At 39.3% G+C, this 13,061-nt stretch overlaps 1 protein-coding gene across 2 annotated transcripts in view; it reads left to right on the top strand.

The window, feature by feature from the left end:
• Positions 1 to 8,538: 8,538 nt before the first annotated feature.
• The window catches only part of FBXO34 (F-box protein 34), a 74,546-nt gene continuing 70,023 nt past the window's right edge, over positions 8,539 to 13,061 (top strand). Inside the window, exon 1 of one of the 2 annotated variants that reach the window (XM_079121039.1) lies at positions 8,539 to 8,700. In XM_079121039.1, the coding sequence (XP_078977165.1) occupies positions 8,554 to 8,700 (147 nt within the window). In that variant the 5' untranslated portion in view covers positions 8,539 to 8,553. Of the gene's footprint in view, positions 8,701 to 8,977; positions 9,115 to 13,061 lie in introns of those variants that run through there. The other variant, XM_079121040.1, reaches the window with a different exon arrangement.

The following is a 13,061-nucleotide window of genomic DNA, read 5'->3' as shown; positions in this document are numbered from 1 at the left end:
CACAGGTGCCTGGGTTCCTCCTTCTAGAGATACTGTTTGCATTGGTCTGGGGGCAATGTCTGTGCATTTTACTTTTCAAAAGTTCCCTAGGTGATTCCAGTATGAAACCAAGGTCAAGAACCACTGCCTTTCACTCAGGCTTTGATCTGTTTAAAGGCTTTGATCATTTATTTAAGGAAAAACCAATCTATTTTGTTAAGTTCTGAGTTCTCATCTACTGGGACCTCTCTCCCTAGAGGCAAGTAAAGAGCAGCAGGTGACAAGACTGTAGAATGCCTTGCACAGAATCCAGGCCTTTTCTCAGCTAGAAATCCCCCAAGTATACTTTGGTGTTACTAATTCCTTTTCCATCAAGTGCCTAAGATTATCGTAGAATTACTTCTTTATTTGGGGTGCCACCTTGGACATAGATGATGCCTCTTTTTTCTCCATAAGACTGAAAACTTTTAGGCAAAAATAAAGCATGTTGACGATTACTCAGTTTTTTCTTTAGAGCTGGCCAAGGCTTTGTTAACCCTAACAATATATTTTAAATTTATTTTCTGTAAGGCATTGAGGTCAAGGATTCCAGCTTTTGGTGGGATGACTGCAGACAAGGCCTTTGCTGTATTGCCAGAAAGAGACAGGATGGAAAGGTGTGGGTTCTCCTGTGTTTCTTGGCTCACTGGCTCTTCGTCTATGCTTGGTTCCTCTTTGAATTGTGTTGCTTCGTAATAGGTCAGACATGGATTTCTGTGCTTTATTTGGGTACGACTCTGGGAGGCATGGAACCAACCAGAAAGGAAGTTGATAGGAGATGATTTAGAAGTGAGAAAAGAACTTTGGAGGCTGAAGGAATAGCTCAGTGGTAAAGCCCGGGTTCAAACCCCATCCCCCCACTCTCAAGAAAGAAAGAAAGAAAGAAAAGAACTTTGATATTTTGTCACATTGCCAGTGTGTGTTCCTCACAGCATTACAGGACCATTTGCCCCTAGAGTTCAAATTCCAGGTGGCCTGGAATTTGTTATTGTCTTTCCAGTGGAAACAGAGCGGTAATGCCAGGGTATGTCAAGATGAAAATCTTAGCTTCACTTCTTCCACGTAACAAAGAATTGTCTGTTTTATATGGTAAGATTTTTATGTTTGCCTAATAGTCTATGTTTCACAAATGCTTTGGGATAAGAAGAGAAAATAAAAGTTTTTTTTTTTTTCCTTCATGTCAGTAATACCAAGAGATAATAATAAATAAGTTATATTTTCCCCTCAAGAGTATTCTTCACAACCTCTCTAAACTTTGTGAATGAAAAAATTTGCATTTACTTGTTATATTTATGAAATAAATTTCAGAATACTGAAATTTCAGAATACTTTGCAAACACCCATGCATTCACCACTTAGATATTTTAATTTTTATTTAAAATTGTTAGGTTCAATTGCTTCCTAAATACACATTAAACTGTGCTTGGGAAACAAATAAGAAAACAACCCTTGCTACAAAATTATTAAAATATAACAATCTTTTTTTTTAAAAAAAGATTTAAATAATTAATCTTTGACAACATTGTGAAAATTGTAGTCCCATCCATGGGTAATGAGTTCCACTCTGGTAATATTTGGCATCTAACTGTGGAGGGAACATGTAAGTCATTTTCCCTATGAAGAAGAACCAAGTAACATGAACTTTTAGAAAGGCCACCAAGATTCTACTAATGTTCTGGTTGGGAAGACTAACTCTTTCAGGATCACACAGCTATGACCTTTGGGTAGGGTGGGACTCTTAAATTTTGTTCCATTTATGTAAAAATCCACAAAGGTGGCATTTAATGGAAAAGGTATATTTACCCCTGAATAGTTTGATGTAGCAAATGAAATTCTTCTCATCGATCATTCATCCACTCACTGTGTATGCCCTTAAAAAGAACTTATATAGGGAGAAGGGCAGTTCACTACAGAGATAAATCATGCAAACAAGATTTGCATGAAATAGCACTAGTGGAAACAAAGTACTGTGAGATCATAGACTGTGGGAATGACTGATTTGTTTAGGGAGTCAGGGAAGAAGTCACAGGGGCATGAATGTTGGAGTAGGTGAATGTGACCACATAGGTATAAACCATGGCTGTTGCCTCTTCTCTGCTTGTAAAGTGAAGAGCAATGATAGAAATGGAAGAAATAATAAATACCAATTTTACTCACTTTATGCTTTGAATAGACTCTTTTTTGTTTGTTTGTTTGTTTGTTTCTTTTTTTTTTGTTTTTTTTTTTTTAATAGACTCTTGATAGAAGGATGGCTTAGTCAATAATTTTGGAGCTTAAAAAAATGCTCCCGTGATGTTCCAACAGGGCTTTTATTATCACAGCACAAATACTTCCTGAAAGCAGAAAATTAAGTCTTAAGCATGTCTATACTCAAAATAGTACAGATGTGACAACATACTTAGGACATTTTGAGAAGTAGTTAATGAACTTGAGAATGGAGCTAGTAACCACACGAATTAATCACACATTAGTTTTTTCAGAAGAATGAGAGCTGGAGCTTTGGCAATACTGGAAATGTGAAAAAGAAAAAAATGTGAAAATGCAGTCATGGAAAAGTAGTCTCTGAACAGTAGGCAAGGGAAGAACCAGCTGAGAAAGGGAGAGGATTCAAGCCAATGCTCAGTGCCCAGATTGGCGTGATACCATGTTCAGACCAACGGGAGTCTTAGTGATGACTATAAAAGTCAAGTGTTTTGGTAGGAAAGTAAAAAATATGGGCAACAGAGTCAGGACAGAGGCAGAAGAGAGAAGGAAACATACAGAAAACTAGCAAAGTGCAGCAACAATGAAAGTAACAGATGGCAAGAGCCACAGGAGCAATGGGATATTAAGAAGCATATAATCTGAGTGTGAAAATATTGACTCCAAGATAATAGAACCAAAGTAGCTCTGAATCAAGGGGAGTGTCTGAATCCATTTTATGTAGCTATAACAAAATACTTGAGATGGGGTGGGATATAATGAAAAGGAGTTTATTTGGCTCATAATTCTAGTGGCTGGAAGGCTCAAACAGCATGGTAGTGGTGTCTGGAAGGGTTCCCATGCTGGTGGATGGCATCACAAGAGAGGATTGTATGTGAGAGTGCTTACGTGGCAAGAGAGGAGGCAAAAAATTGAAGAGGGACCAGGTTCACTCTTTTTTCACAGTCTGCTCTCTTGGGAATTCATTCATTCCTGTGAGACCTAATCTACTCTAAAAGAACAGCATTCCTTCCATTTCTAGGATGGTCATGATCCAGTCACATCCCACAAAGAACTTCCTCTTAAAGGGTCCACTACACTGGGACCAAGCTTCCAGTGAACGGACTTTTGAAGGACAAACCAAAGGGAGCAATCAGATGCCCGTACCGTCAGTAATTTTATAAAGTCATCATTGCACAATTTTGAAGATATACTTTGTTGAGGGGAGGGACATCCAGAGAAAGGAAAACATAGGGCGAATTTAATAATACACGCAGATTGTCAGATTGCGTCTTAATAACCCCAAAGTATTGTGGGTTATTTTTCTTTTCTAAGGGAATGCTGACATCTGAGCTCTGTGCTTTTTGCTATTTCAAAGCAAGACTTCATTCAAATCATCATTATGCCTGGTAAGAAAATGTCAGCAAACTCTCCAAACTGCATAATAAGTTTCCGACTATTTCAAAGTACCCCTTTCTGAGCAAAATCCACTCCCTGGATCACTTTAGCAAGTTGATGTAACTAGGTTATTTTAACTAGGTAGCTCCTCCTTTGCTACAGCAGGCTACTATGAATTAGGTGTGCTTGAAAAATGTTTAAGCGGGGTAGTCTGATATGTCTCATGTTATTGCTACAGGCTCCTCCAAATTAAATTTCAAATCTTGGAAAATGTCATTTTCTGATTTAAAAATGTCACATGAATTCCTGCTCATTTATTTAGAACACACAGTCTTATGAATTGACAATGTTTTTTTCCCTACCAATTTTATCATTTTCTGGTGTCATTAATTAAAGATTATTCTGGAAGCACAGCAAAGCAAAAATTATTTTATTTCTAGACACTTATAGAGCTTGTTCCCAAAGGAGTAGGCCATTGTCTTTACTTCCTTCATTTTATTTTCTATTCAACATATCAAACAAAATTTAAAAATATTAAATACATATCAGTTACAATGTTTTCCAGCACACAAAACCCCTATAGCTAGGCCTGGGGTTACACACTTGTAATCCCAGTTACTCAGGATGCTGGGGCAGGAGGATTGCAAGTTCAAGGCCAGACTCAGTAACAATGAGATCTTAAGCAACTTAGTGAGACCCTGTTTCGAAATTTAAAAACAAATGAACAAACAGGAAGGAAGATGTGGCTCAGTGGTAAAGTGCCTCTGGGTTCAATCCCTGGTTACTGCCCCCTACCCCCCTAAAAAAAAATATAAATGATTTAAATGGCAATAAAATTTATTATTTCACATGACAAGACTCTCAAGGATGGGTTAAATCAGTGTTTCAATGATGTCATCAAGGATATAGGTCCATCCTACTTTCCTATCTTCTGAAGCTATTGGAGGCTATTGATCATCACTCTACATGGTTTTTTAATTCCCTTTATAAGAGTGTAGGTGACCATAAAGCAAGACCTAATGGACTTAAATGAAGTTGGGAGTAGTGGCACATGTCTGTAATCCTAGTGATTCAGGAGGCCGAAGCTGGAGGATCTCAAGTTTGAAGTCGGCTTCAGCAATTTAGTGAGAACTTGTCACAAAATAACAAAAAGGCTAGGGATGTAGCTCCAAAACCAAACCAAACCAACCAAACAAAAAATAACAAATAAATTAACGTTTGAAACTTCTGTGCCTTTTTATTTCTGAGCAGAGAAACCTTAGTTTTTATCAGATTTTAATAGGGGCACAAAATCCAAAAGGTAAGGATAAGAACTCTGATTTTCTGGTGTTTTTCTGGTTTTGGTTTCAATACTTACTCAATTTTACATCCCTCATGATCCCAAGTCTCAATTATGATATTAGCCCATATCTCTTGACAGTTTGCGGTCTTGGTCCTTCTGTTTTTGTTTGGATGTCCTATTTATTGTGAATGATACTTACATTCTCATTCTCATGGCTAAGTAGTCCCTGCCCAGTCACCCACTGCTACCACTGTGTTTCATGCCTGCATGAGTTTTAGGAATAAGCTCAGTGCTTCAAACATGCTCCAATGATCATATTCTAGGCATAGTTAAATGCACACCTTACCTTTGCAAAGTTTAAATTTTTGGGGAGGCAGCTACCTTGGCTTGAACTCAGGGGCACTTGACCACTGAGCCACATCCCCAGCCCTATTTTGTATTTTATTTAGAGACAGAGTCTCACTGAGTTGCTTAGACCCTCACTTTTGCTGAGGCTGGCTTTGAACTTGCAATCCTCCTACCTCAAGCCTCCCCAGTCACTGGGATTGTAGGCGTGCACCGCTATGCCTGTCTAAGTTTAAACTTTTGAGAGCACTTTCTTTCTCTTTTCTTATTTGATCTTCACTTCATGAACTTATTAAGCCATAAGTGGTAGTTTTTTTTTTCCCCCTGAGCAGAGAGCAGAGATGAAACCTTGTCTACAAGATAAACCATTGTACTGGGTTTAAATACAATATTTGCTCGCTTGAGACAGTAATTTCTAATCATCAATGGAATAACTGCAGTTATTTACTATATATATTTAGATCTTTTGTGCTAGTGTGTCACCTCGGGACACCTCAGTCTTCTTGTTCTTTTAGCTCCAATCATTTCCATGACCTCACCGTGCCCCCACCCCATACCCACCTTGGGTGCTCCCTCCTGAGGGCATCATAGGGCTTGTGGCATCACTTACTGCATTGGTTCTGTTGGTCTTGTTTCTCAGGGACCAATCCCATCACACAGATAAAGAAACAGAATCAAAGGGGGGGGTTTGCTAATGCGGTTACACTGCCTTTCCATTTTTCCCTGTTTCAGTATTCAGTGTAGTCCACTGGCTAGACCATAACAAGAATAGAAATTGAGTGCATGAATTTAGAAACCTTACTGGCAATTTTTAGAAGAATTTTATTTGGCAGTGCTAGGGATGGAATCCAGGGCCTGTACCTGCTAGATAAACACTCTACCACTGTGCTACACCTTGAGCCCTTTACTAGAAATTCGACAGAGTAATTTTACGCCTACTGACTTTAACAATAATTTGTGCTTTCACTAATTTCTTTTTATAGTAACTTCAGTTTTATGTATTACAAAATAATCAGTTCACAATGCAACGAATATTTAAAAACAAAACCCCCAAGCCCCAATTTTAAACCACAGTCTGAGAAGCACCTGTACTTGACCACACAGACTCAGATGGAACTTTTGACAATATCTAATGTGCCATCCACATGTAAACTGCTGCCATTTCATTTCAATGATTTGTGTTGTGCTTTATAGCTGCAATGTCTCTTTTAATTTTTATTTTGTTCATATTGGGGATTGAACCCAGGGGCAATTTACCACTGAGCTACATCCCAGCCCTTTTTATTTTTTTGAGACAGGATCTTCCTAAGTTGCCCAGACTGACTGGGAATTTAGGATCTTCCTGCCCAAACCTCTCAAGTAGCTGGAATTAGAGGGTGTACTACCATACCTGTCTTGTAGTTGTAAAGCTTTCGGTTCATATGAAACTCCCAATAACAATATAGTGACATTATGATAAGGGTTCGGGAATCTTTGCTATTTGGATTTATACCATCTGTGCCATCCTTTTTTAAAATTTCATTTTTTATCTGTGCAGTCTTGATCAAGATCAAGATCAATGATTTAACTCTTCAAGCCTGAGTTTCCTTATCTGTAACACTACTTGCCTCACAGAAGTATATTTCTGATGAAATGAAACAATATATGTAATGTATGTAGCATAACACCTGGATCATATGTCATAAATGAAATAAATGCTGGGTATTAATAAATGTAGTAAATACCATTATAAAATGAAGACCACATTTCTCTACCATCTGGAGAAAAGTGCAGATCCCTAACATGAATGAAGCATGAGACTCTTTGGTAGATAGGATAACAACCCATATTTTCCAGTAGTTTAGAATGTAGCAGGGGATATTACATATACAAATGGAAGATGTATGTTCAATAAAATAAGGTCCATCTGAGAAGAGGGGAAAATTAGCAGAATCATGAGGCCTTAAAAAGGAGAGAATTGAGATAAAGGGACACTTTGAAATTTTATAATTTTGAGCCAAATATGATATAAAGAAGTTTAAAATGGGCATGATATATTGAGCTAATATTGATCATATATTAAATAAGACATATAGTTTGAAGCCCAAGATGTATGCCTCAAATTAAAATTTTATGTAGTTAAAGGTCTAGATGAAGTTCTTGAGTATTTCTTGGTGGTGAGATTATAGGACATATTTATTTTCTTTATATTTTTATATTTATCTTTTCATATTTAAGATTTTATGCATATATTTTATAAAAGTAGTTTTATAATTGGTCTAAACTGCTTTTAAAGGACTGACTACAATCAAAATTACCCTTCCCACCTTCCTTCCTTCCACGCTGGGGACTGAACCCAGGGCCTTGTGCATGCTAGAACACTAACACTGAGTTAACACCCCCAGTTCCCTGATTCTTTATAATGGTAAGAAGAGAAAAAAAAAAAGTTATGTCCAATTATAGGGAATTAATGCAGTAAATTACATATGTTCATTTAATTTTTTTGCAGTTGTTATGAAGCTTATGTATAAATATGAAAAATGTTCATAAAAGTGTAAAAACAGGATCCAAAGTTGTGTGTACACTAAGAGCACATTATTAATAAATACTCATGGGGTAAAAGGTGTAAAAGAAAATACAGCAAACGTTAAGTGTGGATTAGGGTGAGGAATTTTTCCTTATTGTCCTCACAATTCTTTATTGTCCAATGTGGTTAAAATGACTTCTTACAATGAAAACAGTGATAATTATTATAAGAATCAAGGATAAAAGGCCTCTTCACTGGCCCTCTGATTTTGATATAAAGAATTAGAAACCTATTCTATATTCAAAATTAGCATACACTTAAGCTCCAGTAGACTAACAGTTTGAGATGGTCAACCTCAAAATTTTTTTACTTCTGGACTGCTATTCCTGCCACAATTTGCATGAGAAAGAATTAAAGAAGGGATTCTCCTGAACCCTTCGATTTGCAAATTAGAATTTTGAATATCAGCTTTCAAGCAACAGAACCAAGATTGCGACCCAAATCTACTAGGATATCTAATAGTATCTAATAACGGTATAGCTGCTGGTCTACCCACGAATATTAATAAACTTGCCATGTTTGTGGCCTGAACCTTGGCGTTACTACCATTCTGGCTAGCCTGGGGGTTGGATTCCTCGCGCCCCAGTTGCTCCTCTCCACCACTTGGCGGCCAGGAGGTGCTTCTCCCTCGTCTTTCCCCTTCCCCCGCTCAGCTCTTCCAGTGTCCGGCAGGGGGCGCTGCCACCCTCTGGTTCCAAGGCCCCTCCCCCGGCCAACCGTCGATTGGGCCGGCGCGTGACGTCACGCCGTTTTAGCCAAACAAATGGGTTTCGGGGCGAGCGTTGGGCTTCGCCGCGCCGCGCTGGGTGCTCGGTCAGCCTCAGCTGTAGGGAGCGAGCCAGGCCTGCTGCCTCCTCCTCATCGGGCTGGTGCAGCCCCGGGCAAGGCCCCGGCCGGGGCAGGAGCACAGGTGGGCCGGGGCCGGGTGGAGTGGGGCGCGAGGGGTAACGCGGCCCGGGCCGGCGGCCACCGTGGCCGCTCCCCGCCCCCTCCCGCCGCCCGCCGGCACTCCTGGGGCGCGGGGCGGGTGGGGGCGGGGGTGCCGCCCGCGGGTCCCGGGCTCGCGGCGCCCGGCGCGACCCCGGAGGGACCCACGGCCCGCGCCTCCTCCCGGGCGCCCTGCACCGCGTGCGGGCCAGCTGAGGGTCGTGGGGGCCGGCGGGTGGGAGCGGGGTCCCGGGTCCCTGGAGCCGGGGGATCGGGGATAGGCCGTGCGCAGGCACCCGACCGGCGCTCCACCTTCGGGCGGTGAGGAAGTGGGGTCGCGTCGCCCGGTCGCGCCCGCCTGGGCTCGGCCACGCTGTCCTTCCCTGCCCCAGCGCAGGTGAGCTGGCGCTTATCGTTTAACCTTCCTCGGGGACCGGGCAGGACCGAGGCGAATGCTTGCCTGGCCCCTCCGGGCTGGCGCAGGTCGACTGCAGTTCCGCGCCAGTGGACCATGAAGTCATAGTGCCTGTGGGTCCGCGTGTCTGTGACGTCAGGGGTTTCCAGGAGAGGGGCGGTGATGTCATAGCAGACCCTGAGCGGGATCGTTGGCTCGCGGGAGGGCCAGGAGGACCCATGGGGGAGAAAAAAGAAGTTCAGTCTTCTATCAACGTCTGGAATCGCAGCGGATTTGAATCGAAAGTTACTCGATATCAGCGTTTTCCAGTTTTAGTTGTAATAGTTGTCAACTGCTTTAACTTCAGTCATTTTTAGTACAGTTGAGAGACATTTGATTGAGAAAAATCTCCAATTAGGGTAGGAGGGTTTTGGTAGGGAAGAGAGGACGTTGGGGTGTTCAATGTAAGTGATTTTCAGAAAACTAAAACTCATAATTTGATGGTTGGTGATTGGGATTGCTGAAAAAATAGAAATAGTTGGAGTTTGCCTTACTTTTTTTGGCTAGATATGTGCTTGTTAGCATTTTTGTTAGGGAATGACCAGGAGGAAGGAGAGCTGATCTTAAATGAACTTTTTGTATTGTGAAAGAGGGAACTTTGAATTAATCTAACATTTTTTTTAACATTCTTAATAAATAATAATCACGAGAACTTAATTTATCCAGCTTGTTCCTGTGTATCCCCCCATCCCATCAATTATGGATAATTGAAGGTTTTCTGTGGTTATAGCTCAGCAACAGCCCTTTTCTTGCTTTCTTACTAATACTGAACTATAAGTTAATAACATATCCCAGGACTGCTTGTCTGAACAGGTAACTAAAATTTTGTCAGTGGTGCTTTCAAATATGAAATTACAGAGTCTTAAAACAAGTGATTTGTTTTGCCTATGAATATTTTTATTCCATAATTTTCAAAAGAGGTCATACTGGAACAAGATCTAGTCATCTGCCATGCTGTCCTTCTTCAAATTGTTGCAGAGTATCAATACTTTTCATCATTTCCTCCTCTGAAGAATCATGTAAATAGAATTTAGTACAAAAAGTAGCTGACTTGAAATTGAAGCATAATTACAATTAGTGTTTTCAGCAGGAAACTTGGGTAGGAGTCCTCAATCCTTCCTCACTGACCTTGACTTGTAATAGTAGGTTTTGTTTTGTTTTTTCCAATACTTCCTGCTCTCCATTTGCTCCTTAGAGCAAATGAAACATTATTTCTGGATTTTTGCATCAGTATGTGGTTGGAAGTTAGATCATGCCCATTAATGCAGGAAATAAAAGCAGAATTACTACTGTTAATTGCTATTGGGTTTTTTGGGGTGAAGTACTGGGGAGTGAACTGAGGCTTCCTTCGAGAAGCACCCACCACTGAGCTATGCCTCCAGTCTCTTACAATTGGATTTGATGGGACATTCACAAGACAAGTCTTTCCAATAAATCCTGTTTTGCTGTTCTCCACAACCTTGGGAATTTGATGTTGTTGTGTGTAATCCTGAAAATTGTTAATTCTGTTTTTTCCTTTTAAGAAATTAGGAATTGTAATGTGACAATGTTAAGTGAAGGCCCTAAAGATAACAATTTGAGACTTTGGAGCTTCAAGACTTACAGGTATCTAATTAACGTGCAGCAGCTGATAAGGGGGTGTTAATCAGCTTACCCCTTTAACATGAAAGAATGGTCACAAGGTGTTGATGGAATGAAGGAGGTACAAAAAGGAACACCCCATTAGTCTTTACCAAGTAGTAGCCTTCTGCGGCAGGCTATATGACTCTAATGTGTCTTAGTATAAATAGGAAGGGATGAAAGTCAAACTAAATGTGAGTTTTAAAATATAGTTCATGATAATGTACGGTAGTGCATTTTCCTTTATGGAACATGAGTTAATAAGTGGAGGATAATTGTCAGTGTATTCTGATGTGACTGAGGAGCAGTGACAGGTACAAAAAAAGCCCGCTTATGTGTATCTTTGTATAACAAGTCATAACTCTTATGGAACATTTTTTATAGTCTGTTTCTACTTTTGGCAGGATGTTTTTTCACCCACGCTTTGCAGATTCAGGTCTAGCAAGCAGTTTTTACTTATTATAAATGGTTATGTATAAGTTAGAGATCAGGCTTAAAAATTATTTTAAAATGTTTTATCATTTTATTCACAGCATTTGAAGGGACTAAATCAGTCATTTAAAATATCTTATATATTTTTAGTTGTTGATGGACCTTTATTTTATTCATTTATTTATATATGGTGCTGAGAATTGAACCCAGTGCCTCACACATGCTAGGCAAGTGCTCTACCACTGAGCCACAACCCCAACCCTAAATCTGTTGTTACTGATACAGCATTTTCTCATGGCTAAAAGCAAGTGTAATGAATGAGAGTGCTTTATTTTAGAAATTCTTTAAAACATGTTTATTGGGTCAATCATTAATGCTTAAGTCTTAATTCTTACAGTTTCTACTTTATTTTTAAAATTTGGGCAGTTTAATTCTGCAGTTTTGATATTCTAGTAGACTGCAATCTTGTTTTAATATTTGTTGGTGAAAGAACATACTTATCTTGAGAGACATCATTTAGTGTTACCTTCCAAAATTTGCAGCTGTTTAGAACCAGATACTTAGGGGAAGCTACTAGGGTATGATGAATGCCTTCCTTGTTAGGTCATGTGTGACAAAGGCAAAATTCAGCAAGTGCATGATCTGCAGTCCTTTGGAAGCAACAACAGAAAAGAACAGATGAGCTCCAAATGCATTTGGGTCATTTGAAAATTGAATTCCTGTCAATTCTTATCTTTACCTAATTTGTCTTCTCCCTTTTAGTTCATGCTTATGGTATTTTGAAGCTGATGAACCTACTGGTATTATCCAGGAGACCATTAATAATTAAAATGTAGGGTTTGGTGGTTGTTTTTTTATTTTTATTTTTAACAGTGTTAGTTAAAAGAACTTATTAGCCTTTCATTGCCAACTCCATCCTTTAATTAGTGCTGTACAGAAGAAGGTTCTAGATATTCCCTTAGTCAACTTCAGACAACTAGGTTGTACATTTTCTTCTCTTAGCACAATGTATGTGTAAATTCCAAACTAAGCACCTGTTATAAGTGTGATTATAACATTATAAAGCATGAATTTCCTTCATCCAGGAAACATTTTTTTGAGTGTCTTTGTGCCAGGGAGTATGACATGGATAAAATTAGTTTCTTCCAGGGTCTGCTGCAAGAACTCTTGACATTGTTGTAGAGAACCTTGGGACTGAAAGGCTAGAATCTAGCCTTTCTAGAGGATGATCCATTTATATTATACCAAATTGACTAGATGTTTCTTCATCTGAAGGTCAGTTTAAGTGGGTGTTAGAAACTCAGATAAAATATGAAGTATATTATCATGGCACAAAATAGGCAAAGGTTCTTGACTCTACAGATATGGATTGTCCTAGAAAGAATAAAGCTTAGCTAGTAGCACTTTTGTTTGAGGTAAGAATAAGTGCTCAAGACCACTAGTCTGTGTTTGCAGTCTAAAAAAAGTTAGAGGTAGAGAAATATCTGTTCTGTTTGTTCCACTCTCAGGCACATAATATATCTTTTTCTTTCAAGTGAATCCATTTCATTTATAAACCTGGAGAATACTTGAACTTCTCACAGTCTTCATTTCTAGTCTTTGCTTTCTTTTCCTAGCATTTTATAGTGAAAAATTAATGTAGAAGTTTTGTACACCAAGTACTTAAATACCATCTATATTCTGTAATTCATATTTTGCTATATTTGCTTTACCATCTATATGCCTTTCTGTCCATTTGTCAGTGAAACTATCTGTTTAGACTACTTTGTTAACAAATTTGGGTGGTAACTAGGCTAGGTCTTAAGAATAGAAAGAAACGAACACAAGAGGCAAGGCCT

Source organism: Sciurus vulgaris (assembly GCF_902686455.1).
Source record: "Sciurus vulgaris genome assembly, chromosome: 2".
Classification (NCBI taxonomy): domain Eukaryota; kingdom Metazoa; phylum Chordata; class Mammalia; order Rodentia; family Sciuridae; genus Sciurus; species Sciurus vulgaris.
The sequence above is the reverse complement of the archived record's forward strand: the minus strand, read 5'-3'. Positions and strand labels throughout refer to the sequence as shown.